Genomic DNA, 22,939 nt, shown 5'->3' on the forward strand with positions numbered 1-22,939 from the left:
AAAAGGCAGCGAGAGGGCGATGAAGCCGGCATATAAAGCTCCAGGGGAGCGGACCTGTCGGGCAGCGTCATTGACGTTTTGGCCCTATGAGAGCTTCAGCCCACACGTTGGGCGGCAGAGGCAACGAATCAGTTCCGTAATTAATGAAACAGAACGACAGTGGCTGAGCTCTGAGCAATGCGAATGGTCGAAATTTCTGATCGAGGCAGACTTTTGAAACCCATTGTATGCACTCCGTACATGGGGCCTGCGCCGAGTAAGAAAAAAGCGAACGATTGCCCTGAGTGTGCAGACAACAACAGAGAACAGCGTTGCGAATGGCCAGCAGATGGTGGAGAGGAAAAAGAAAACAAACACAGCCATTGCCACAATCTAAAGGGGGACCAATGCCAGAGGGACGTTGGCACAGCGCGGCCACTCAGCCTTCGTCGACGCCAATTCGTATCTATATTGGGCGCCCCGGCCCCATGAGTTCAGATTCCATTGGGATAGAGTGCTCTCATGGGATGGTTCAGCGATGCTGACGGTGAGTTGTCTGGTTGGTATTTCAATGTATCGCCGTCATTGACTCATTGGAGTGTCGAGCATCGTGATTGAGAGGGCGATCGACGAAGATCCATTTTGACAGATGACGATAGTGGATTGAAGGATTCAAGGATGCATGGCGATATAGTTGGGCAGCAGTGTTGTTATGTCACATGTGCACAGCGAATTTGGTGCGAGTCATAAAATGGCTGACTACGCAATGCTCGAATCCCTCAGGGAGCGGAATTGCCGACGGGAATCGGAATGGTTCCGATCTATTCATCCGACGGAAGCGAGAAGCTTATGCCATTAGCATGAGAATGGGAATTTGTAGACAATCATCATAAGCTAATAAATGAGATCTATTATTGACTGAGCGAGACAATCAGTCGATTAGTAGCCGCAGCCTGGAGAGGATGCGAATTCGCAATATGGAGGGGAGATTCCGGGGAATATCCCAACAAATGAAGTCATGGCGGGATGTCGAGCGACGTAAAGACCTAGTTATGGAAGTTCGATGACAAATCCACAATCATAAAGCGCGAACCCCTCCCGGGCATATACATCGATGTAATTCTTCGTCTCATCAATGTATCGCCGAAGTCTAGTTCGGATAACCTCAGTGTCGCCTACCCCTCCCTCGAGTCGCACAGCTTCCCGCCTTTCCTCGCTGCAATCCCATTTCCAGCCGCTTCAATCCTATATCGCACCTCGAACCCCGCGCTCGTTACCCCGCAGCATCAGCACCATGACCATCCCAAGCACCCAGAAAGCCATTGTCGTCGAGAAGACCGGCGGCCCCGAGGTCCTCGAGGTCCGATCGGACTACCCCGTCCCCACCCCGAAAGAAGGCCAACTCCTCGTGAAGAACCAAATCTGCGGCATCAACTACATCGATACCTACTTCCGGACAGGCCTCTACCCCTCCGAGAAGCCAGAAGTCCTAGGCCGTGAGGCCGTCGGCACCGTCGTCGCCCTCGGTCCCGGCGAGAACCCGTACAACTTCCAAGTTGGCGATCGTGTCGCCTGGATGGCTACCAGCGGATATGCGGAGTATTCCGCCGTGCCCCAGCTGAAGACGGTGAAGGTACCCAAGGAGATCTCGGATGAGGACGTGATGGCTTCGTTCCTGAGCGGCTTGACGGTTCTGTCGTTTGTCAAGGAAACGTACCCCGTTCAGAAGGGTGACTGGGTCCTGCTTCATGCCGCTGCTGGTGGTGCTGGGTTCCTCATGACTCAAATCCTGAAGTCAATCGGGGCCACGGTTATTGGGACAGCTGGAGGCCCGGAGAAGGTTGAGCTGGTGAAGAGTTTGGGCGCGGACTATGTGATTGATTATCGCAGCGAAGAAGGAAAGGACTGGGTCAAGAAGGTGAAGGAGATCACCAATGGTAGGGGTGTGGATGTTGTGTATGACTCTGTTGGAAAGGATACATGGGAAGGCAGCTTGGAGGCCGTGAAGCGCAAGGGGACAATCGTCTGGTTTGGAAATGCCAGTGGTCCTGTCCCCCCTCTGCCCCTACCGTGAGTATCAATGATTTGAAATATTGCATTGGAAGTCGATGCTAATATTAAAAACAGCAAACTTAGCCCTAAGTGTGTCAAGATCGCCCGACCGACTCTGTTCGGCTACATCGAGACTCGAGAAGAGTTCGAGTTCTATGTCAATGAGCTGTTCGGTCTTCTCAAGTCCGGTGAGCTGAAGGTCAAGGTTCACAAGGTTTATCCTCTGGATCAAGTCGCACAGGCGCATACTGATCTAGAGAGCCGAAAGACCACCGGAAAGCTGCTACTGAAGGCATAGATGACCGGGACCAATAGGCCGTCTAAATAAATGCTAACTGCAGCGAATCTCTAATGTATCAAGCCTGAATACCCACCAAAGCCCCATACCACAAGTTCTGGAAGGACCATGCTCCGTTACTCAGCTTCGGCCTCATCGTCATCCTGGTCTGCATCTTTGGCGGCCAACTCCCGAGGCTTCTTCCATCCTATCATGAGATCATTGGGAAGCGATGTGTAGATAGAAGAGTAAGCCCTGATAATGTCCTCGAAGTAGTGGAATCCGCAATTCAGTTCCCAAATACGGGCGATGATCTTCATTCCAGGGTAACAATGCTGAAGCAAGCTCTCCTCCAAGAAGAACGTAAACTCCTCCATAGGACGGTCCCCATTGATCCACTGCTCTTGCTCAGCCGGGGAGAGATCACGTCCAGGCATATCGGGATCGTAGTAGGTTTTTCCGTATAGTTTTCCGACAGGGTTAAGGTCGGGGGCATGGGTGGCATAGAACTCCCGCTCTTCGTCGCTGAGCAGACACACTTTCGTCACTTCGAAGCCGTCGAGATCGTCCAGCAGCGTTGCCTTTAGACTGCCTTGCGCGTTCATTTCCTTGAACGACGAGGCGAGCTCATCTGACCCGACAACGGCCAGCGCGAACATCATCACCTTGTGCGCAATGTCTTTGGTCATCTGTATCTTATCGTCCTTGGGGTTCTTCCACTCGTTGTTCTCGGTGTACACATCGTGCTCAAGACCTCCAAAAATAGTAGAGCAGGCCGTATTGAAATCTCCCGGTCCATTTGCAGTGAGCTGCTGGTTCTTCCACAACTCCTCCGTGGCGATATCGCACGATTTCCGAGCCGCATCGATGTTCTCTTTGTATTCTGGGCATACGTCGTGGTAGAGCAGATAGGACAAGAAGCTGCGGATGGTGACGGTGGCTAGTTTTATCATAGCCTCATCGTCGGGGTTGAAATAGAAGGGAAAGTAGGAGGTCCTATCAGGTCAGCCAACCGTAGCAAGTCTTGGTTAGCTCACTTATTCTTACAAGAAGCCTTTTACCACAGTATCAAAGTCAATAGCCAAATGTGAGTTCTCGCGTTTGATTGCTGTCCTTGCTCTTGCTAGTAGGATCTGCTCGGAGTCCAGTTCCTTGAGGTCGCGGTCGTCGGATCCTGCAAACATATTGGGGCCAACGTCGACTCCTCCATAGCTAAGATATTTGTGAAACACCTCCAAGCGGTCTGTCTCGATGCGACGATTCTTGTGGAATCTTAGGAGGGCGTCTTCAACTCGGCTATACTAGTGTTAGTATAGCTCGAAGTCATGGGAGGAGTGCAGCCTCTTACTGAATGATAGGTCGAGATCTTCGCAAGGGCTCGTCAGCAAATACTCATCATGTGCAAGGTAAACCAACTCACACATGGTATAGTTCCTGTTCAAGCTGGTGCTCTTCAGCTGTGATTGGCGCATCAACATAATACTCCTCGAACCCAGTCGGTTTGTTCTGCAGAGGTAAGTCACAAGCCATAACAGTAGAGATGCCTGGTGACACCGTACCTTTCCCCTTTTGCTTTTGGGCCGTCTGTTCTTCTTCTTCTTCTTTGGAGGATCCTGGAGGGGAGGAGCCGCGATATCTCCGAGAACCTCCTCTGCAAGCATGGTGGGCTAGGCAAGCGGAGGATCAAAGAAGTGTTGGCCGTGTTGAGAAGAAGCTGTGATGACACGGATTACGGAAGAGATTAAAAAAGAATGTGAGGGAAGGAAAGGTCAAACTCCTTGAGGTGATTATAAAGAGGATCTGAGGAGGACTTGGGAGAGGGAGCAAACAGAAGGTTGCCCAGGTGCTGCATGTTCACTTTTCAAACGGGATGCATTCATTGTGAAATATTGTAAGATGACTCGCCTAGGTAAAGAAGTGAAGCAATCTAGAGCTGAAAAGCATCTACATGTATAATCACAAGAAACTATGTCAGTATTAAGTGTAACAAGAGCGGGGATGGTGACCGAGGCCCTAGTGAGGCAATGGGCCTTGCCCGGGTGAACGAGGGCAACAGGGCGAGAGAGGCCCGTGAGAGCTGAAATGCGGGAGACAATGAATATGGAGACTGCCCAGGTGAATTTATAAGCCCTGACCACTGAGAACCCCGTCAAGAAATCATAAGAAGAACAGCTGTACCTCGCTCTCAAGCTGAGAATCAGGAAAACATGGGTACCTAATCCCTTGTCATAAGTACCAGTCGAGAAAGCTGCGCGATCCCGTTTGCCTTTCGAGACACCGGCCGTTGCGAAGAACGTCTTTGTCCTCGCTAGGATTGCCGTCTCCTCCTCATCTTCTCTTCATTCCTATTATATCCAGCCGTCTTGCTTCTTTTTGGGCCGTTTTCCACTTCAATTTTCCCCTATTTCGTGTCATTGACTATCTTGTTCTCTCCCTTTTGCAGAGTTATCGTTTGTTCTGCGGCAGATGCGGGATGCCGTTTAGTGTTTGTGGAGCTTCCGACTGTTGATGAGCTGATTGAGCTACTGTATCGTTCTTCTGCTACCTCTCTCCTGTCTTTTAGCGACTCAAACACCTCGCATTCAGCCATGCCATCCTCATCGAGATCTGACAGCTTGAAAAACCAGAAGCTGGACAACGATAGCTTCGTTGCTTTCGATCACGCCGCAGCTGGGCAGTAAGTGCTTCCTGGATCCTGCCCCCTGCGACAGCCCTGTGAAACGCGTCAGAAACCGTATTCCCTGGCTGCCAGTGGATGATTTGATCCTGGAATTCATGTCCCGCTCTGGCTTGCAGATTCGTTCTTTTGCGATCGATTTCCCCGGATCCTTGGAGCTCGTAAGGCTGACTTTCCTTTCTTTTCTGCCGCAGCGACGGTGTCCGCTGCACCACCTCTGGTTCCTTTATCGCGAAGCCTTGCACCGCGCAAGAAATCGCTTTCTACGAGTCGACTGCTCTTCATCCTGCTTTTCGCGAATTTATCCCGACTTACGTCGGAACATTAACAACCGCCGACCAGGACCAACCAGCTATTTCGCTCGCTGCCACGACAGCAGCTCAGCAGGGAGCTATCGTCCTTCCGGACTCGGATCCATCGTTGACCTCGGAGACCCCGTTCACCAGCGCGACCGCCCAAACGATCGCATCGATCAGCTCAAGTACAGTTGACGGAACATGGACTCCCTCTGGTGGGAAGAAAATTGATACTGGGTTATCCATTGTATTAGAAAATGTCGCCTCCGGCTTCAAGCGGCCGAATGTTTTGGATGTGAAGCTCGGCGCGAGACTCTGGGCTGACGATGCCGTTCCGGCAAAACGGGCGAAGCTGGATGCGGTAGCCAAGGAAACAACTAGCGGGTCGCTTGGGTTTCGAATCGCAGGTATGAAGGTTTGGACAGGTGTAAATGGAGAAGCCGAGGCGGGAAGCAAGACCAATCCCTACATCACCCGGCATGAGAAATCGGACGGCGAAAAAGGCGAGGTGACTGAACGTGATGGCTATAAACGCTATGATAAGTGGTACGGGCGTTCTTTTACCACAGATAACGTCAAAGGTGGTTTAGAGACCTTCCTTGCGGGCGCAAAGACGGCCGGTGTCGACCGCTCCAAGTTGATAGCCAAGAGACTGGCGAACGGACTGAAGCGTGTGCAAGAAGTCCTGGAATCGGAGGAAAGCCGGATGTATTCCTGCAGCGTGCTTATCATCTACGAAGGGGACCCAGAGGCCATGGAGCTTGCTCTGGAGGAAGAGAAGAGGGCACAAGAAGCCCCCAAACAAGAATCCGACGAAGAAGATGAGGATGAAGATGGCTTCGATGGTTTTGAGCTCAAGGAGGGTGTGCCATTCGACATAGTTGGTCTCCCAGCTGGGGAGAATGGGATATCCAACCAGACCATCAACATCACCATCGACCCTGAAACTGCTCAGCTGGGAGACTTGGAGGACGAAGAGGAAGAGGAAGATGGCCCGAAAGTACATGATCTTCGTCTGATCGACTTTGCGCACGCGAGCTGGACTCCCGGCCAGGGACCGGACGAGAACGTGCTCATGGGAGTGCGCAATCTACTTCGCATTTTTGAGGAACTATCTACAGAGTAGATTCACTCATCTGCGACAAGCCATTCGTCGTCGCTGGCGGCTTCGAATGGAGACATCTATACCACATTCCTGCATTAGCCTAGCTTATACTTCGATAGCGGGTCATATTCCGGACAATTTCAACCTTGGCTTTGGAAATGACTTGATTAACCAATGCGAAATCTTAGCATCACATTTATCGTCTGTACAGTCAAGACTAACGATTAGTTACCCCAATTTTGATGATGTCATTCAGCCTTATGGGACAAGCTTTGGCTGATTTGCAACTCTTATTGTTCGGAAATATACTTCGGATACGAGGTCAAGTCACGAGCTACCCGTTCAACACCAGGCAACAGAAATCCTTAAATTTACTACTTTGCCTTCTCACCCACCTTTCTAACGCGCCACAGATCTGAAATCTCCGTTTCTCATGAAGATCGTCATCATCGGTGGAGGCATCTCCGGATGCACAGCATTCCTTCAGTTTCGCAAGAACCTACCAGGAGAACACGATATCACCATCTACGAAGCCTACGACACTCACATCGACACAACAAACGAAGACCGCGATGGAGAAATCCATTCATCTACTCTAGTCGTTGGCGGCGGGCTAGGCCTCTTTCCGAATGGTCTCAACGTCCTCAAGCGTTTGGATGAAGATATCCTCTGCGATATCATTCGTGGCGGGTACCCCATCGCGCACCAGGACTTGAGATCGAAGAATGGGACTTTACTTATGCGGATGGATCCCACAGCTGACCCTGAGCAGGACGGCAAGGGAATGCATCTTCTCGGAACTAGTCGTCACTCCCTGTGGAGGAACTTGCGGTCGCGCATTCCAGATTCTGATATCCAGACCAAGCGGGTGCTTAAAATCGTCGCGAACCCTGATGGGAGGAGCATAGTATACTTCACAGATGATAGCCCACCTGATGAGGCTGATTTGGTCATTGGTGCGGATGGCATAAAGGGCATCACTAAGAAGGCTATCTTTCCGGACAGGGAGGACCTCTATACGCCTGAATATCAGTAAGTAGTAGAGCATTACGGCTCTCGTACTGGGATACCGCTGATTGTACAGGGGCCTCGTGGGAGTCGGGGGCTTTATTTCATCGGACGAGGTCAAAGATCTCGTCGATGATGGCTCGATGAACTTGGTCTTTGGGGGAAACGGATTCTTCGGATACTTCTTCTCGACCAGCGCGCCGTCTGCGCCCAACCGTGATTCTGTGTACCATGTCTCCAAGCCAGGCGAGTTCCTAGGGTGGTGGTCGACCTATGCGGTGGACGAATGCCCTGACCCAAAATCGCTTGACATGGAGGCGGTCGCGAAGCAACTACGAGAGAGACATGCGAGCTGGAGGAGTCCTGTGATACAGAAAATCCTGGCATCCCTTGAAGTGAAAAACATGTACCCCACATGGACCTCTCCTCAGCTTCCGACTTGGGAGCGTGACGGTATTGTTCTTGTCGGGGATGCAGCGCATGCCCTACCTTCTACTTCGGGGCAGGGATCCTCTCAGGCTCTTGAAGATGTTGAGGCATTCACAATGTTGCTTAGCCATGCTCTGCGTGGTGTCCCCCAGGAGTGTTCATCTGATCTCAAGCTGTACAAAACCGCTATCACGACAGCTGCCAGACAGTATATGGAGATTCGCCGACCGCGGGTTGAGGGCATCCTTAAGAACGCTCAGCGGATGCAAAACAGTAAGCGTGATATGAACGTCATTGCTGAGTATATGATGTATTCCGCGATGTGGATTGCTGGTATGTCTGAATCCCTGCTCTCTTTCAGTTTGTGGTCTCGCTCACAGGTACAGGATGTTTCCCGGGCATGATATCACGATCTTTGAAGAGTGTGATCAACTATAATATTGCCGATGAGGTAGCGGCTTTTATCGAGCAACAGAAGGAATAACTTGATCTCACTTGATGTTGCTTAGGATTGTACTATACATAATGTTTAATCAACTCCCATCGCATTAATACCAAATTAAGGCATAAGGGTCAAGGTTGGTCTGGTCCACGAGGCTAAGCCTTGAGACAAGATTTACAAACGTTCTCCACTCCAGGCTGTCGGGCTTGATTACCATTCTCGGCCCATTCGGGCTTCGGGCGAAATATGAATCACTGACGGATCATCGAGGTTCTTCCGCTGACTCGAGAATCAAGATGAGGAAATCCCCTCCGTTCAGGCTACTTGAGACTGCATATGGCTGACAGAGTCCTACACGCTTATTGATCCATGATCGATGTCCTAGCAAAACTCTTCGAAGTCTTGCCGACAATGGCTCGGTGTTCAGGCCGAATGGACCCTTCGGGTCTTCATTGGCGGGCTCGTTTGTATCCGAACCACTCCACTCATGATCGGAGATAGGGAAGCGAGAGTGAATGATTAACAATCGACTAGCACATTCTAGATCTCCTAGTCTTGCTGTCCAGGTATGAAAACTCTTTCGTCCCTCCCAATTCTCGGCCACGGCCAAAGAAGCAGCAACTGATTCAACTATGCAGTCCTATCTTCAGTATCGCCGCATCGGGCAATCGGTGCGCAAGCAGTTTTCCGAGCATCCAGAATGGGCTGGTCGAAACATCGCGAGGAACGATGTCACTGCTGATAATGGCGAGAACAGCGACCCAGACCCAGAGAAACGATCAGCACTGCGGCCATTCTCTCTGCCCCCAGGAGTCTCACGGAGAGAGATTGCTGGGACTAATGGATCGACCGAGACCCTATTCATTGTTGGCTGGCAGCACGACAACGACCCAGCAAACCCACACAACTACAGCATGACGAGCCGAGTAACAGCAACACTGATCGTCTCGGTACTCGCTTTCGCAGTTGGCGCGGCGTCTTCTATTGAATCGGCCGTGCTACCACAGAATAGTGCAGCCTTCGGCGTCAGCGAAGTGGTCGCTTCACTTGCAACGGGAATTTACCTGCTCGGATTCGCCGCAGGTTCCCTCGTCTCTGGACCGTTGTCAGAGATCCTTGGCCGCAATGCCGTCTACATCGGATCTCTTACCCTTTTCATGATCTTTATCATGGCGAGCGGACTTGCTCCCAACATTGGCGCACAACTAGCCTTTCGGTTTCTTGCCGGTGTATTCGGTTGCCCTCCCCTTACGTGCGCTGGTGGCACGATTGCGGACCTCTGGAATCCCCTCGAGAAGACCATTTACTTTCCCTTGTACGCCATTCTGTCCTTCGGTGGCCCTGTCTTTGGCCCTGTGATATCATCCTATATGGGCCAAGGCACGCTTTCCTGGCGCTGGACGAACTGGATTATGCTCATCATGTCGGGACTTACCATGGCCCTTGTCCTCCTCTTTCAACCAGAGACATACGGCCCAATTTTGCTAAAATGGAAGGCAGCGCACCTCCGAAAAGTTACCGGAGACAGGCGCTACAGGTCCGAAATGGATATGCAGAAGGTCGCGCTTTTCTCGCGCATCACTCAAGCATGCGTCAGACAATTCACGCTCACCGTCCACGAACCAATTATCTTGTTCATCTCGCTTTACATGACGGTCATCTACATCGTGCTGTTCACGTTCTTCGATGGGTATCCGTATATCTTCCAGGAGGTATATGAGATTAGTCAGGGGCTGACGAATATCATCTGGGTTGCTATGTATGTGGGAATTGCGCTTGCCTCGCTCTGGGTACCTGTTGTCTACGTATGGACCAAGAAGGAATTCGTGGCAGCTTCCTCATATCCAGCCACGTCCTCGGCCGAGGCCGATCAAAACGAAGGCTCTAGCTCCGACGACGAAAGCCCTAAAAAGGCACATCCAACAAGACCCGAGAACAGACTTTGGTTCGCCATGCTCGGAGCACCTTTCATTCCAATTGCACTCTTTTGGATGGGATGGACCGACTACGTAAGTCGACTCTAGCAACTACTCCCTAGCCAAACCTATCGGTATACTAACGAAATCCAGCAATCAATCTCAATCTGGTCCCCCATCGTCGCTTCCGCTGTATTCGGCTTCGGAACAATCAACGTCTTCATCTCGAGCTACATGTACGTGATCGACTCGTACGACGCCTATGCTGCCTCGGCGCTCGGCTTCATGACTGTCTCGAGATATTGCGCGGCGGGGGGAATGACTGTTGTTGGGATTCCGTTTTATTCGAACATGGGTGTGCACTACACGTTGACGATTCTGGGCTGCATTAGTGCGGTCATGACACCGCTGCCATATGTGTTTTGGAAGTATGGGCATGTTATTCGGGGTTGGTCGAAGTTTGCTGTTAATGCTTAGGCCGGGTTTATAAAACTATAGACGGGGATAGAGGTAATGGATATAAGAAGCTAGATATAGATGAATAGATCGCATATAGAGCTAATTACCCCACTAATGATAAAATCGATGCACAAACAACAGGGCTCCTCTTGTTTAACCGGATAACTAAAATTTTAAAGGCAACAAAAAAAGCCTCTCAAAATGTACTGACAGCTCGATTCCTTGGGCTGTTGTGAGGACCAAGACCGGTCTATGAGGTTGAACGTAGGGCAGAATACGAAACACTTTATACACGTCCTTAGTCAGGGCAAAAGGGAATACACCCAAGCTTTAGTAACAAATCAAGACCATGTATATCGATATTTTTATCTATACCAAGCTCGATGTGCTCGTTCTTGAAAATCAGTCAATACTTCTATTGCGGCCTGAGGCAGGAATAAACGTATTACATAATCATGAACTCCGCAACTTTTCCATCCCAACTCCGATACCAAGACAAAACCTCCGGCACTTCGAGAAACAACAGCCAGTCAAGATGCATGCTACACGAGTTTTACTTGGGCGCTCCGTGTGGAAGGGTACGTGTCCTGCGATCTCTTTAAATACGATTATGCGCTTTGCGATTCTCGTGGAGAGAAGATAAGCTAACATTTCCCATCCAGGTCCGAACATCGTACCGTACGTTGCTCACTCCGAATAATCGAATCCCCGTCCAGTCTTGGAAAACAGGCCGCTGGAAATCAAATGATACGATATTGAAGCATAAAGACTGACATCTCGTTTGCGAATCCAGCCTCCCTCTCCCCCGCACACTCCCCCCTCCGCCAGGCACACCCCCGATCAGAACGCAGAAGCGCGCGGCAACAATCCTCCCGAACTTCGTCGGTCTGCGATTCTCCGTGCACAATGGAAAGACGTACCAAGATATTCTGATCACCGAGGAGATGGTCGGGAATAAGCTGGGAGAATATGTTCCGTATGTATCACCGTCTGGACTTGTTTTTCGTGACATTATTGAAGACGGTGGCTGACTCGAATTACCTTCGTCACGTGTAGGACTCGAAAGAGGTTCACGTACAAGATGTCGAAGAACAAATAAGCGTGCATATATGGTGGGGGGGGAGATACAATGGGTGTGGTGTCTGGTCTGGTTTCGTTGCGCATTTTCTCCAGCGGTTTCTTCTCTGTCTTTGTTCCCGGACAGGAGTGTATATTTATTCTTGGGGTTGTACCAATATATGCTGATTATCATCTGTGCTCTTGATGCGTGGTTTGGCTTGTGTTAACTTGGGTGTTGTGATTTATTATTCAAGTTGACTGATTATAGGGATGTGCCGAGTCGCGGATTGATTGTGCCGAAAGTTATTCTACTATGTTCAAGGACAATCAGACCGGGGTCGCTTTGAGATACACCAAGAGGATTTCAATTTCGGAAACAGGAACGGGCAATATATTAACAACAAGGCACAAAGGCATTACCTGAACACCTTGTCAACCAAAAGCAAAGAGACCTGGCATAAGATAGGAACATATGAAATCAAAATGACGCGCTAGCACTCGCCCTTTATCACGAAGTACAAGCAAATCTGCCTCGCATACGCCGCCGAGATACCCGCCGCATACGAGTCCGACACAGCACCCATCGCAACACCTCTAATAACCAACCCAGGAAGCACCGAGAGCACATTCGCAGATACAGAATCAGAGCAAAGCAAATTCTTCTCCCTCGCCGCAGCCACATCTATCATTGCCCGGCTACTACCGCTTGGGCCAGAAGACGCAATGAGTCCGCCGTGTGCATCAAACATCTGTGATCGTGCATCAAGACTCAACACATTCAAGCCACGGATCTTCCCATCGAGCCTCCTGATATTAAGAATGACCGGATCCTCGGCACACATTGCCCGTCGGGCATTTGCCTCCTTCCATGCATAATGCAGCCTGTCTGGAGTGGCTTGGAGCCTCCCACCACTAACTCCCGCCAGTGGAATGACGCCTGCAGGACGAAGCTGGGTAGGTTTCGAGATGATAACATCACCCGGCTTCACCTCACCCGTCTCGGTACGCAGCTGAAGGGTGTAGTCCGTTATGCCGACGACTATGCTGGCTCTGAGACCAGGGAATGTCGAGCGCATTGTGGCGATAGCTGAGCTGGTACTGACGGAAGAATCTGGGAGACGGATAATGACAATGTTGGTATGCTGGATTCGACCGAGCGTGTAGGTGTTTTGGTCCTGTGACGAGCGGGAAGGTGCCTGGTGCTGTTCGTCGAGCATGGAGACAGCGGCTATGTAATCGACATCGAGGGCACAGATCCAGCCGAGTTTGTAGTCAATGGGATGAAGCATGTTTTTAGTGCTGGTGCGGGGCGTTTCTGAGATAATGTGCTGCTTGATGGTCCGTTTGAGATACTCCATTGCAATATGGTAGAGATGGAGAGGAAAGATGACATTGCTCAGGGTGAGTGTTCGTTCAAGCAGGCTAATTTATAGACAGGGGCTCCTTCAGAATTAGAAGCTGTCTCTATAATTGTCCATGTGTTTTGCGCATGGTCGAGCCAATTGTCAACTTCAAGGTGGGTGGTGCTGGCGCTTACTGAGACACATATCAGACAAGAGGCGCAGGGCCAGCGTATCGCTCAGCAATTCCAGGGGGTGAGGCTCCTATATCCTGGATCTAGACTACAGAGGCCGACTATCACTGTTTCCAACTTTGGGTTTCCACAAGGTATTGTTGGCTCACATTCGTCGGCGCCTACATACCATCCCAATCATTTCCTAATATATCGGAGAGCCTACCGCCAACGAGCATGATCGTCAACCATCAGAACTTTTTATAGATAAATTATGATGTGCTAGTCGTCCCTGCATTAGTTGAGTTCAAGCCGGCGACTGAGAAAGGCGGCATCTCCGCATCTTCATAAGCGCTCAACGTCAACTAGCGGCGCTCTGAACAAATTATCCAGACCAGGGCCGTCTTGCGAGACTGACTGGTTATTATTGGAAGACCGAGAGTTTAGGACCTCGAGCATGGAGCCCACCCTCACATCGGAGTGAGGATGTCGATCTCTGATACGTGAAAAGGCACAATACTACGCTACATTCTAGCAGCTTGTGGTGAGGGGCCGACAAGAGCTGTTGATAGCTCTAGTTATGATTTTCAGCGTGATTACAGGCCTCATATTCTAGCTGTAAGAGAGTCCCGATTATTGTTATGTCCCAAAAGAAAAACGCCATGAGGACATCAGTCCAGTGTATAACCCTCAACGCCAAATCCAGACCCAACCCAACCTACCAACCAGTCTCAATATCGTAGCAGAGCCCCAGTCCCTATCACAGACCCCATCGTCCGCATATCAACGTGCCAAAGTGCTCGTTCACCGATAGAACTCCCCGCGCTTAACACTAACCCCATACTCCGAAACTGCCATACCCAGATCCTCCATCGTAAGCACCGTCCTCCCCTGCCCCGAACCCCCAGACCCTCCGCCACCAAACCCAGCCCTCTGAATTCCCAAATGCGCTCCGCCCTTGTTAGCACCGCCTCCCTTCCCTGCATCTCCTGCTCCACCGCCGCCAGCGGCTCCTCCGCCTGCACCTCCGGCACCGGGAACCCCGAGCCCAGAAGCGGCGTTCAGACTTCCCATTGGGTTACTTGCGGATGTGGAATTCGAGGCGCGGATGCGCGCGTACTGGTATGAGTCTGCGGCGATGTCGGCGATGAACTTTTGCGTTGCGAGGGCGAGGAGGCGTGCGAGGTGTGGTGGGGTCTGATTGGGGCCGTTGCCGGGTGGTGGGAGGCCCGCGAGAGTTAGGTAGTGGGATGTTACGGCGTCCGGGATCTGAGTTAGATTTGTTAGTGAGTGAATAAATCGTAGATATGATGGATGGATAAGTGAGAAAAACGCGATAAAGGAGAGAGGAGCTGGGAGCGAGGTAGGACGGAGAAAGAGGAAAGGAAAACGTACAATAGGCGCATATTCATCCATCTTCCCCAGAAACTCGCGGAGACTAGTTTCCTTCTTCGACGTCGCGGCCGTGTCCGAGGAGACAACGGCCTGCGCAGGGTTCTCGGCGGCGGCGTCCGCAGGTCCAGCTCCAGCCTCGGCGTTGGCAGCGGTGGTGTTATTCGCCATGTCGGCGGCGGGAGCGTCCAACGCAGAAGGATCTGATGTTTCGGGCTCGAGTTTCGGAACGACTGGCGCTTCGGAGGATGACTGTGGAGGTTCCGCCGATGAAGGTGGTTGTGGTGGTAGGGATGACGAGGGTGGTGGTTCGGACATGGTGAGTTGGCACCGGCGGTGTTGGCGGGTGGACAGACAAGGGGCGGGCAGGTGACGGTGCCAGTGCGCGCGAGCGATTTGTTGCGCGTCAATGAGAAGGGGTTCAGTTTGGGTTGACTGGAATTATTGCACTGAAAGTCAGATTGAGAGAATATATGAGGAACTTGAGGTTGAATTTCGCTGCTGGATTAAAGCTGGATCGGACCCACTTTTTTTCTACTCCAGAATCCGCTTCTACCTGATCTTGTACTGGTGTCATATAAAGGCCGCTTCAATTGATATATTGTTACATGGAAAAATAATTTTACACCACTATACCTGCTGTTTCGCTCCCTTAGTCTTCACTCATTGCCCTAGATGCAGGTTCGGATCGGTATGGTGGTGCGGCTGGCCAAATTGCTCTCCGTGCACTTCCTTGCCCAGGGTCTGCATCAGGTTCTGCTCCGCTGTCTGATCAAACGTTGGATCAGGCGGCAGTGGCGACGCAGACATACTCTCGTGGCCGTGCGACACCTGCTGAGGATGAGCCCCCGCCAGCGCCATCATTCCCTTGATCCCCTCGACATGGGCCTTGTCTTCTTCACCCTGCTTCTTCTGCCGTTCCCGCGCCTCACGCTTTGCTGCTTGTGCAGGCGCACGCGTTTTAAGCTCTCCAGTCACAAACTTGAGGTAATAGGGAACTTCAATCCCGCTCTTGAGGAAGAAGAGTTTGAGATTACGAGCCTTATCCTTCAGCTGGACCTGATTGCGGTCCTTGAGCGCCTCGCTTATGGTTCCACCCGGCCCAAACATGGCGAGTATCTGACTCCAGTGGGGACCCTTGACGCGGTCCAGACCGGCCATTAGCGCATTCTCCTCTTCCGTTGTCCATGGTCGGCGCTGACTGGGTAGACCAGACTTGCGACTGCTAGGAGAGGATTTGGCCGATGCGGCCATGCGTGCACGCTCGTAGAGAACTTGCGTCGGTTGCGACTGGGAGTAGTGTGGTATGCCCGGCATGTAGCCGTGATTAGCAGACTGTGAGTTGGCTCGGCCTGGCATCGGTGATGGCGAAGGGTGGCTGTATTGTTGAAAGTTTGGCTGCATCGGACTTTGCTGGAAAGTGTAGGTGCTCGGCGACTGCTGGTAACCGGACGGAGCAGGACTAGGTTGGTATGGCTGTTGTTGTGCAGGAGTATAGCCTTGTAGAATCTGGATGCCCTGCTGCGGTTGCGGCGGCGGCTGTGGCTGTTGCTGCTGCTGCTGCTGATATTGTTGCACCTGCTGCTGCTGCTGTTGCTGGGCTTGTTGTTGTTGCTGTTGAGCCTGCTGCTGCGAGCGTCTCAGCCCGTGACCTTGCAGAGCAATCTGTGCTGCTCGTGCTGCCCTAGCAACGAGATCCCCGTGCATGTTCTTGTCAACAGGGACCTCTGGAGCCTGTGAAGCGACAGGGAACTGGCTCTGGAGAGGAGCACTGGGTGGTTCCGAGTCACCGTTTGATGAGGACGGTTGCCGCCCCTTTGTGATCTTCTTCGACTAATTTGTATCAGCGTCTGAGCTATAGCTTGTGCGAGTGAAAGGAGTCTAACCTGTTGATTATTGATCGTATCAAAATTCTTCGTAATATACGAACTCAGATCTCTGAGAAAATCTTCCCAATGATACTTGTCTGGCAAGGCTTTCATTGCTTCCTCGCTGTTAATATCGTTGAGCAAAATGTCGCGTCTTGATCCAGCTCGGTTCACGAAATCAGTTTCGCTTGGAGCCAGCTGACGAGTTCCAGGGCGTCTATCGAGCAGCTGTTGCTCGATGTTATCTGGGAAAAGAAGATATAGTAGTTCTGTGCGTGTGCGCTCGGTATTGTTCATTGATGCAATAAACGCTTGAGTCTTGAGCTCGAGGAAAAGTGCGCCCTGCTGCTTAAGGAGACGGCCGCCTTCCGGGACGAATACATCAAGAAAGTTGTCATTCAGCTCAGAGAACCCGATCTCTTGTGTCCCGAATATGCTCGAGACAAAAGAGGCTAGATTCGCCTTCCGGATGATGTCAACTTGAGCGGGTTCGGTGAGCTCCAGATCGGTCGGAGAGAGGAAGGACTTTTTGGACGAATACACTTTCTTAGTGTGATCAAAGAGAGAGCGCATTGTAGCGTATGCCTGTCCGTTCTCAGAGTCCGGCTCCGACACGAAAGAGGTGATATCTTGGTAGGTCGACTTGGCCAGCAGGGAGAGGATCTGCGTGGACTGAAAGGCCATTGAGTTAGCTGAGTCGAAGAAAGGCTAAGAACTGCCAACATACCAGATTATCAAGAATAGGCAGACTCTGAATCTTCAGATGCGAGTTGGCCTTGACAAAAACCATGCCTTTCGGCGCACCCTGACCCGAAAGATCAGGCAGTGTTTGCGGCCCCATATCGCAATGTTCCTCCACGCGCTCAGTGTGATCTAGAATGCTGGAGATCACCGTCGCCATGTCTGAGTTGACATTGGGAGTCTGTTCAGGCGCCACCGGGCTTTCGCCAGGTTGCACCGAAAGTTGGCCATTTTGGTTTGCGGGAGGTTCAACTGAGTGAACGATGCCTGCTCCAAGTGCGGATGCCAATTCCTCCTCTATTTGATCTCCGGGACCCGGAACGGGTTGTGGAAGGGCTAATGGTAGTCCATGCGGTTGGTCCTGGGTCATCAGGGGTTCTTCCGGCTGGGACTCGAGACGACGCTTCTTCGCTGCCCGAGGAGACAGGGAGCCGTCCTCCTCGAGAGAGTGGGAGATTTTAGGGAGTTCTATGAAGCAATAAGTTAGCTTCCAGAGTCATAGAGACAATGTCTTGGTTGAGTGTTCTGTCGAGTCCGTTGAGCTAGGCAGCGAGGGGGTGTCTCACCATGGTGACCCTCCTCCTTGAGCACCGGGGAGATGGGAAGGTCGGAAGTCTCTTGACCATCGACAGAGGGGTCTGCTCCCCTAGTGTTGACCATGATGGAAGCAGAAGCCGCTGGGATGCCAGGTGATGTTTCCAGGATCAGCAATGAGGGCTTAGGTTAGGGCGCGTTCGTAGGGCTTTTCTGGTTTGGAGGTGAAAAGAATGCTGTCACGTGGAGACATCCTTGCCTATCACGTGATGCGAGACGGGATCCATGATCGACATTAAGTGGGCCCAGTTTCCGCCATTGAACCTACTCCGTACTCTGTACTCCGGAGGACTAACTGTTGATCGGTTCCCTCTATTTTTACGGAGTACTCGTCCTTGTTGGGAGCAACCTTAGTCTATTTGGGGAATGCTGACTCATTTAGATTATCTGGCTTCCTTGAGTTTGCCAATGCTTTCCGAACTGGCCGTCTATCTAAAGGTAGTCAAGCTGCCAACCGATCTGTCGCACAAGCTCAACATCACTGTTCTTCCACTCGCTTATCATGCCCTTCAGGTTCTCATCTAGGGAAAAGCGATCCATCATCGAGCTTGCCAGCTTTATCCTCGCACATATTGCGACTTGTGTATTATGTTCCTCGCGCTGAACAGACCCGAGACGGAGCATACAAGCCATGAAGCCTGCGTAATGCAACTCGTCCAAGACAGACTTGATAGAATCGAGCTTCAGCAACAAGATCGGATCCCCGGAATACTTGTGGATTAGATCAAAGACTTCTGTGGTGAAAATCTCAACCGCCGACTCCAAACCCGTGGCTCTTGGATTATACTCTGGAGAAGGAAGCATGAGAACCTGGTAATCGAAGGTCGAGGGCAGAGTCACGGGATACCTGGAAGCTATTAACTTGGTTGACCATCCTTCTTTCCGGACCTTTTCGAAACCTTAACCGCTCGTCTCATAGCGTCTGTCAGGTCGTTGTAAACCTGCACCTTTTGGTCGGCATTTTTCACAGCAGGAACGCATTGCACCCGGCACTTTCTGAGAGCTCGCAATGGTTCCAATGGATATTCCGGATGCACAGTGTTGCTTTCAAAAGACTGTGCAATTTGACTGGGTTTCGGGTGATTACTTCCGCACGGTAAGAGAATTCCTCAAGGATGTGCGGGATGCTCAATCCATTCGAAACTTTCGAGCCCTTTTTGACGATCGGAAAAAGGAGGCCTTTCAAATCGAAGAGGGCAGATCGAGCTATTAAAGAGGCGAAGAAGCCTTTCCAATGGTCCCGAACGCGGATATCCTTCGTGGCCCGGCATTGTCACTGAAAGCGCCTTGTCAATGCGACTGAAGGACTCGTATTGAAAGTAGCCCAGGGCCCAGGGGAGTTGGTACTCTTGTAGGTATGATTCTGGGACATACTCAATCCACTTGGATGGATTTGGTCTGTTAGACCTGGGGTAAACGGCCCAATCTCATTCTCAGTGATTCCCAGGTCGGAAACGGAGAGCCCCAGTCTAGCACTCATTGCAGCCATCCATCGCGTATGCTGACGAGTCGATTCCTGCAGTAGGGATATTAGCACGTTTTGCACATAGTCCGACCGCAGCCTGTCCGGGACTTTGGAAACGGCGGTGGAAACCACCAGCTCCAATATAGGACGATCAGAAACTGGAGCAACATAGGGGAGCGGGCCCTCTTGCCCAGTCTCTGCTATCGCCCATTCCGCTTCGGTAGTTGTGGCCCGCTCGTTGGGCCGTGCGACCGAGGAGGCTATCGTGGCAAAGACTCTTGTATGGCTCAGCGTTGCTATCATCGCAAGTGCTGACAAGCTCCAAAAGCGCCGCGGCAATCTCTCTCCGAATATCAATGTGGTGAGCCGAATTGAACATCATCTGCAGCATCTCCATTCGATCGGATTGCGAAAGAAAGTCTGCCTCGGCCTGCGCCTGCGCAAGCATCTTGGCCGTGGTTACTTTGATGAACGCCTTTTTCTCCTTCTTTTCTTCTTTTGCCGGTTGCTGTTGTTGAGCTTGTAGCGCCTCACAGACATATCTGGTGAACCCGCTCATCATCTCCCTTCCCTGCTCCGGGGTTAGGACACGGCCAAGCTTCACGAGGCTTATTTTGCGATGCAAAGAAGACTCGTTTGCAAAGTCTTGCCATACTCGAATAACAACATCAATCGCGAGCTGTGGCTTATCGGTTTGGAGCAGGATCTCAATCAGATCGAACGTGTGAAACAATAAAGATGAGTAGTTCGGGGCATTTGGTTCGGCTTTCAAAGTGTCCAAAAATGACCAGAGGAGCTCCCGCACGACCTGTGGAGGGATCCTCTTGGTTGACTCTCTCAACGCATCTATTGGCATCTGAAGCGCCTCTGCGGCCCGCCTCTTGTTCCTGGGTCGATGAAACGTAATGAACTCATCCGCTAAGTATATGGGAGTATACCGCGGAAACTCGACATTAGGGAATTTTGTTCGCAAGATTCGAGGGCTCTTTGTGTAAGTGTCCAGGAACAAGAGGGCAGCCAAAACAACAGGGTCTTGCACACAGCGTGAAAGGTCTTGGGTGTCGGCCGCCAGTGTGCAATTCTTGGAGGACCAGATGGAAAGTCGCTGAGGTTCTGACTGCGTCTTTCTTTCCACCAAAGGAGCCTTTGAGGGTATGCTTCCCCCCCATCCGGCAGTTGAGAACTGTGCAGGGTACTCTGTAGGGCTCTGGCTTCCTAGCCTCTTTCTCATCATCGACTGTTTTGGAAGACAGGGTATAATCGCCCTCGTGAGGTCCCATTCGATGATCTCGGATCCTGTAGGCACTCGGGATACCGTCGGTCTGATCTGCGAAGGAGGCTTAAGCGGCGGACGAATGACGTTGATGGCCTCGGCCATGTCGCCTATATATAGCATCCTGGTGACCAGCCAGTCCTGGAACAGACCGAGATAATCCGGATGCGGCTGCAACAATCCTGAATAATGCTCCCACAAGCGTAAAGCATCGCGAGATATATCCCCATCTTGCAGAAAAGCACGGATGACAAAATCAAGATCGTCCACGAATCCATCAATAAGATCTTTTTCTTCATCCTTTAAGGCAGCCATGACAGTGTCAGCCGCGCCGAAAAGTACCTGGTTGGCTCTCGATGAGATGAACGGCGCGTATTCCTGGTGCTTCATAGCGCTATTTACAAAGTCTTTAGAGTGAACTAGACTTTGGATCGGGAGTCCTCGCGGGCAGCCAGCGCTTAGTTCCAGAACGTTTGGATCGTTTCGAACGCGGTGTTGCTGCCAAAGCTCGTCTCGTGTTTTTGCGAGCCGGTCGATAAAAGCCATTTCCCTGGGATTGGGAGTATTAGGGAGATAATAGGAAACCGCCATCCCAGATGGGCCGCTCCAGTCAACATCTGTCTGGCCCTCCATGTTGCCCTGCCGCTCGTACTCGAGGAGAATTGAGGACATGGGCTGGACAAGTATTTCGAATACTTCGGAGTCGGTTACTGAGTCTCCACAGGGCAGCTTCCTTACCACGTTCATCCTCCCCCCGACGATCCTTGAAAGCATCCCCGGGACCCTTCTTGTTATTCTTGGTATTGATGGTCGAGCCCAGGGTTCCCGCAGTAGGAGTAAACAAGCTTGGAGTATATCCTCCAAGATCTTGTGTCCAGTCTGCGCTTCTTGCAGTAGAACGGATTTTGAGACAGGTATTGTCACTCCGTTTAAATCGACGCGGCATGAAAGCAGGCCACCAGAGCTGTCGATTATCTCGCACATCAAATCAGGGAACACCAGCTATTATCTCAGTCAGTCACAAGAATCGCCACGAAGGGGTAGTACATTGGCTCACCGGGTCCCGTATATACCTCTTACTCCACTCTACTATATCGGCGAAGATCTCAACAGAGCTTGTTCGCGCGGCCAGTTTGATGGCCTGCTCTGTCCAACGCCGCCTCTCGGGAGGCTCTCGTGCCCGCACCGACTTTTGCTTCAGCTCATAAATGGCTGATTCGTGCTTTAGTAGAAAGTTTCAAGATGCTGAAGAAGGGAAGGGAAGATTCTGCTTACCATTGCGAGTTATGCGGAACCCAGTTCCCTTAGGGTCTAGAGATTCCCAACTCACCCAAACCAAACACTGCTTTTCCCATGATGGAACTTTCAAGCTTGAAGAGCTTGGAAGGAAGTCTTCGCACTTATGGATACAAAGGGACCGCCCGAAGAGGGACTTGGAGTCGGGTAGCAGCAGCTTGTTCAGAATATCAAGATGCCAGAATGGCATTAGTTCCTGCTCTTTTTTCGATGGCGGCCAGCATGTAAGGTCAAAGCCTAGGCTCGGTGAATACTTGCAAAGCATCTGGAGCAGCTTCAGTCTTCTCTTGCTGTCGACGAGCGAAAGTAGGCTTCTAACCCTCACCATGAATTGTGGGCGGTCTTTCTGAGCATTGAAGCTCTGATCTTCTGTTTGCAACACCTTCTGGATCAAGCATTGCTCCAAAGCGACCTGGTGGGCTGAGAGAGACTTCAATCGCCAGTTCTTTCGATACGTGGCTACCACCCCTTTGGGAAAGCCGTCCACTCGCCCAAAGCGTGAAATCGACCAAAACTGAATGACAACCTCTGAGAGGGGCCGGGAAAGCCAGCCCGTGCCACTCGAACCAGTTCTTGCCAATGCGGTAGCCAACAAGGCAGATAGCCCGTGGTTAATAATCAGCAAGATCGATTTGAAAGGCAGCCTTCCACATATCGCGTTTTTGAGCATCGTATCCACCCAAGCCTCGATTTCATAATAATCGTGGAGTGATGGCTCCTTCTCCACGGCCATCAGGAGGTCGATGCCAAAGACTAACCCGGGGGACATTACGGGATGCTCTTCCTTGTCCAGGCCGAAATAGATCGGCTCGTATGCTTCCTTCGACTGAAGCATCGCGTCACGACACCTTTGTAGGACTTTAACCCGCACATCTTTGGGCATCTCCACCGCTCCAATACCGATCCGTCGCAGAAGAGCGGTATGGAGTCTAGGAAAATGATGGATGTTTGAGAAGCACATGACTGGATGCGTTTGAAGAAGATGCTGGACCTTTTCAGCGCTACAGTACGCAGCGAGGTGAGATACCTCTGGCAACAACGACCTCGAAGCCCATCGATCCGCATTCTCAACCAGGTCCAGAAACTCTTCGATGCACG

The 22,939-nt window shown here is 51.4% G+C and overlaps 12 protein-coding genes across 12 annotated transcripts; 6 read left to right on the plus strand and 6 right to left on the minus strand.

Annotated features, from left to right (window-relative positions):
- Positions 1–1,273: 1,273 nt before the first annotated feature.
- On the plus strand, positions 1,274–2,329 carry BJX68DRAFT_254211 (quinone oxidoreductase family protein; the record flags this gene model as incomplete). The annotated part of the gene is made up of 2 exons (XM_071042858.1): positions 1,274–2,049; positions 2,107–2,329. 2 exons carry the CDS (start codon positions 1,274–1,276, stop codon positions 2,327–2,329), a joined length of 999 nt encoding a protein of 332 aa, XP_070901009.1.
- A 116-nt stretch (positions 2,330–2,445) lies between these two features.
- BJX68DRAFT_265108 (uncharacterized protein) lies at positions 2,446–3,969 on the minus strand (the record flags this gene model as incomplete). Its single annotated transcript, XM_071045167.1, has 5 exons — positions 2,446–3,304; positions 3,356–3,604; positions 3,657–3,674; positions 3,729–3,814; positions 3,868–3,969. The coding sequence occupies 5 exons, from the start codon at positions 3,967–3,969 to the stop codon at positions 2,446–2,448; spliced, it is 1,314 nt and encodes a 437-aa protein (XP_070901010.1).
- Positions 3,970–4,392: 423 nt separating this feature from the next.
- Positions 4,393–6,581, plus strand: BJX68DRAFT_233343 (inositol polyphosphate multikinase). Its single transcript, XM_071039612.1, has 2 exons — positions 4,393–4,985; positions 5,180–6,581. The coding sequence occupies exons 1-2, from the start codon at positions 4,897–4,899 to the stop codon at positions 6,405–6,407; spliced, it is 1,317 nt and encodes a 438-aa protein (XP_070901011.1). The 5' UTR covers positions 4,393–4,896; the 3' UTR covers positions 6,408–6,581.
- Positions 6,582–6,656: 75 nt separating this feature from the next.
- On the plus strand, positions 6,657–8,842 carry BJX68DRAFT_45297 (FAD-dependent oxidoreductase). The gene is made up of 4 exons (XM_071049198.1): positions 6,657–7,418; positions 7,471–8,156; positions 8,210–8,401; positions 8,462–8,842. The coding sequence occupies exons 1-3, from the start codon at positions 6,820–6,822 to the stop codon at positions 8,305–8,307; spliced, it is 1,383 nt and encodes a 460-aa protein (XP_070901012.1). The 5' UTR covers positions 6,657–6,819; the 3' UTR covers positions 8,308–8,401; positions 8,462–8,842.
- Positions 8,505–10,752, plus strand: BJX68DRAFT_45295 (MFS transporter). Its single transcript, XM_071049197.1, has 3 exons — positions 8,505–8,831; positions 8,904–10,274; positions 10,335–10,752. Exons 1-3 carry the CDS (start codon positions 8,781–8,783, stop codon positions 10,656–10,658), a joined length of 1,746 nt encoding a protein of 581 aa, XP_070901013.1. The 5' UTR covers positions 8,505–8,780; the 3' UTR covers positions 10,659–10,752.
- Positions 10,753–11,132: 380 nt separating this feature from the next.
- On the plus strand, positions 11,133–12,289 carry BJX68DRAFT_233352 (mitochondrial 37S ribosomal protein uS19m). The gene is made up of 4 exons (XM_071039613.1): positions 11,133–11,218; positions 11,303–11,318; positions 11,434–11,616; positions 11,697–12,289. Exons 1-4 carry the CDS (start codon positions 11,176–11,178, stop codon positions 11,737–11,739), a joined length of 285 nt encoding a protein of 94 aa, XP_070901014.1. The 5' UTR covers positions 11,133–11,175; the 3' UTR covers positions 11,740–12,289.
- Positions 11,595–12,289, plus strand: BJX68DRAFT_233353 (uncharacterized protein). The gene has a single exon (XM_071039614.1). The coding sequence runs from the start codon at positions 11,750–11,752 to the stop codon at positions 11,924–11,926; it is 177 nt and encodes a 58-aa protein (XP_070901015.1). The 5' UTR covers positions 11,595–11,749; the 3' UTR covers positions 11,927–12,289.
- BJX68DRAFT_265113 (uncharacterized protein) lies at positions 12,191–13,057 on the minus strand (the record flags this gene model as incomplete). The annotated part of the gene is made up of 1 exon (XM_071045168.1): positions 12,191–13,057. One exon carries the CDS (start codon positions 13,055–13,057, stop codon positions 12,191–12,193), a length of 867 nt encoding a protein of 288 aa, XP_070901016.1.
- A 698-nt stretch (positions 13,058–13,755) lies between these two features.
- BJX68DRAFT_45314 (putative TFIID and and SAGA complex TAF10 subunit) lies at positions 13,756–15,063 on the minus strand. Its single transcript, XM_071049199.1, has 2 exons — positions 14,608–15,063; positions 13,756–14,481 (listed from the first exon to the last, which is right to left on the minus strand). Exons 1-2 carry the CDS (start codon positions 14,920–14,922, stop codon positions 14,017–14,019), a joined length of 780 nt encoding a protein of 259 aa, XP_070901017.1. The 5' UTR covers positions 14,923–15,063; the 3' UTR covers positions 13,756–14,016.
- Positions 15,064–15,091: 28 nt separating this feature from the next.
- On the minus strand, positions 15,092–17,936 carry BJX68DRAFT_233357 (putative MYB DNA binding protein (Tbf1)). The gene is made up of 4 exons (XM_071039615.1): positions 17,780–17,936; positions 17,200–17,681; positions 16,491–17,144; positions 15,092–16,437 (listed from the first exon to the last, which is right to left on the minus strand). Exons 1-4 carry the CDS (start codon positions 17,871–17,873, stop codon positions 15,268–15,270), a joined length of 2,400 nt encoding a protein of 799 aa, XP_070901018.1. The 5' UTR covers positions 17,874–17,936; the 3' UTR covers positions 15,092–15,267.
- Positions 17,937–18,097: 161 nt separating this feature from the next.
- On the minus strand, positions 18,098–18,792 carry BJX68DRAFT_45342 (uncharacterized protein). The gene is made up of 2 exons (XM_071049200.1): positions 18,707–18,792; positions 18,098–18,654 (listed from the first exon to the last, which is right to left on the minus strand). The coding sequence occupies exon 2, from the start codon at positions 18,609–18,611 to the stop codon at positions 18,240–18,242; it is 372 nt and encodes a 123-aa protein (XP_070901019.1). The 5' UTR covers positions 18,612–18,654; positions 18,707–18,792; the 3' UTR covers positions 18,098–18,239.
- A 631-nt stretch (positions 18,793–19,423) lies between these two features.
- BJX68DRAFT_265117 (uncharacterized protein) lies at positions 19,424–22,724 on the minus strand (the record flags this gene model as incomplete). Its single annotated transcript, XM_071045169.1, has 3 exons — positions 19,424–21,547; positions 21,603–21,757; positions 21,821–22,724. 3 exons carry the CDS (start codon positions 22,722–22,724, stop codon positions 19,424–19,426), a joined length of 3,183 nt encoding a protein of 1,060 aa, XP_070901020.1.
- Between the last annotated feature and the right edge of the window lie 215 nt (positions 22,725–22,939).

Source organism: Aspergillus pseudodeflectus, assembly GCF_044049435.1.
Source record: "Aspergillus pseudodeflectus strain CBS 756.74 chromosome Unknown BJX68scaffold_13, whole genome shotgun sequence".
Taxonomy (NCBI): domain Eukaryota; kingdom Fungi; phylum Ascomycota; class Eurotiomycetes; order Eurotiales; family Aspergillaceae; genus Aspergillus; species Aspergillus pseudodeflectus.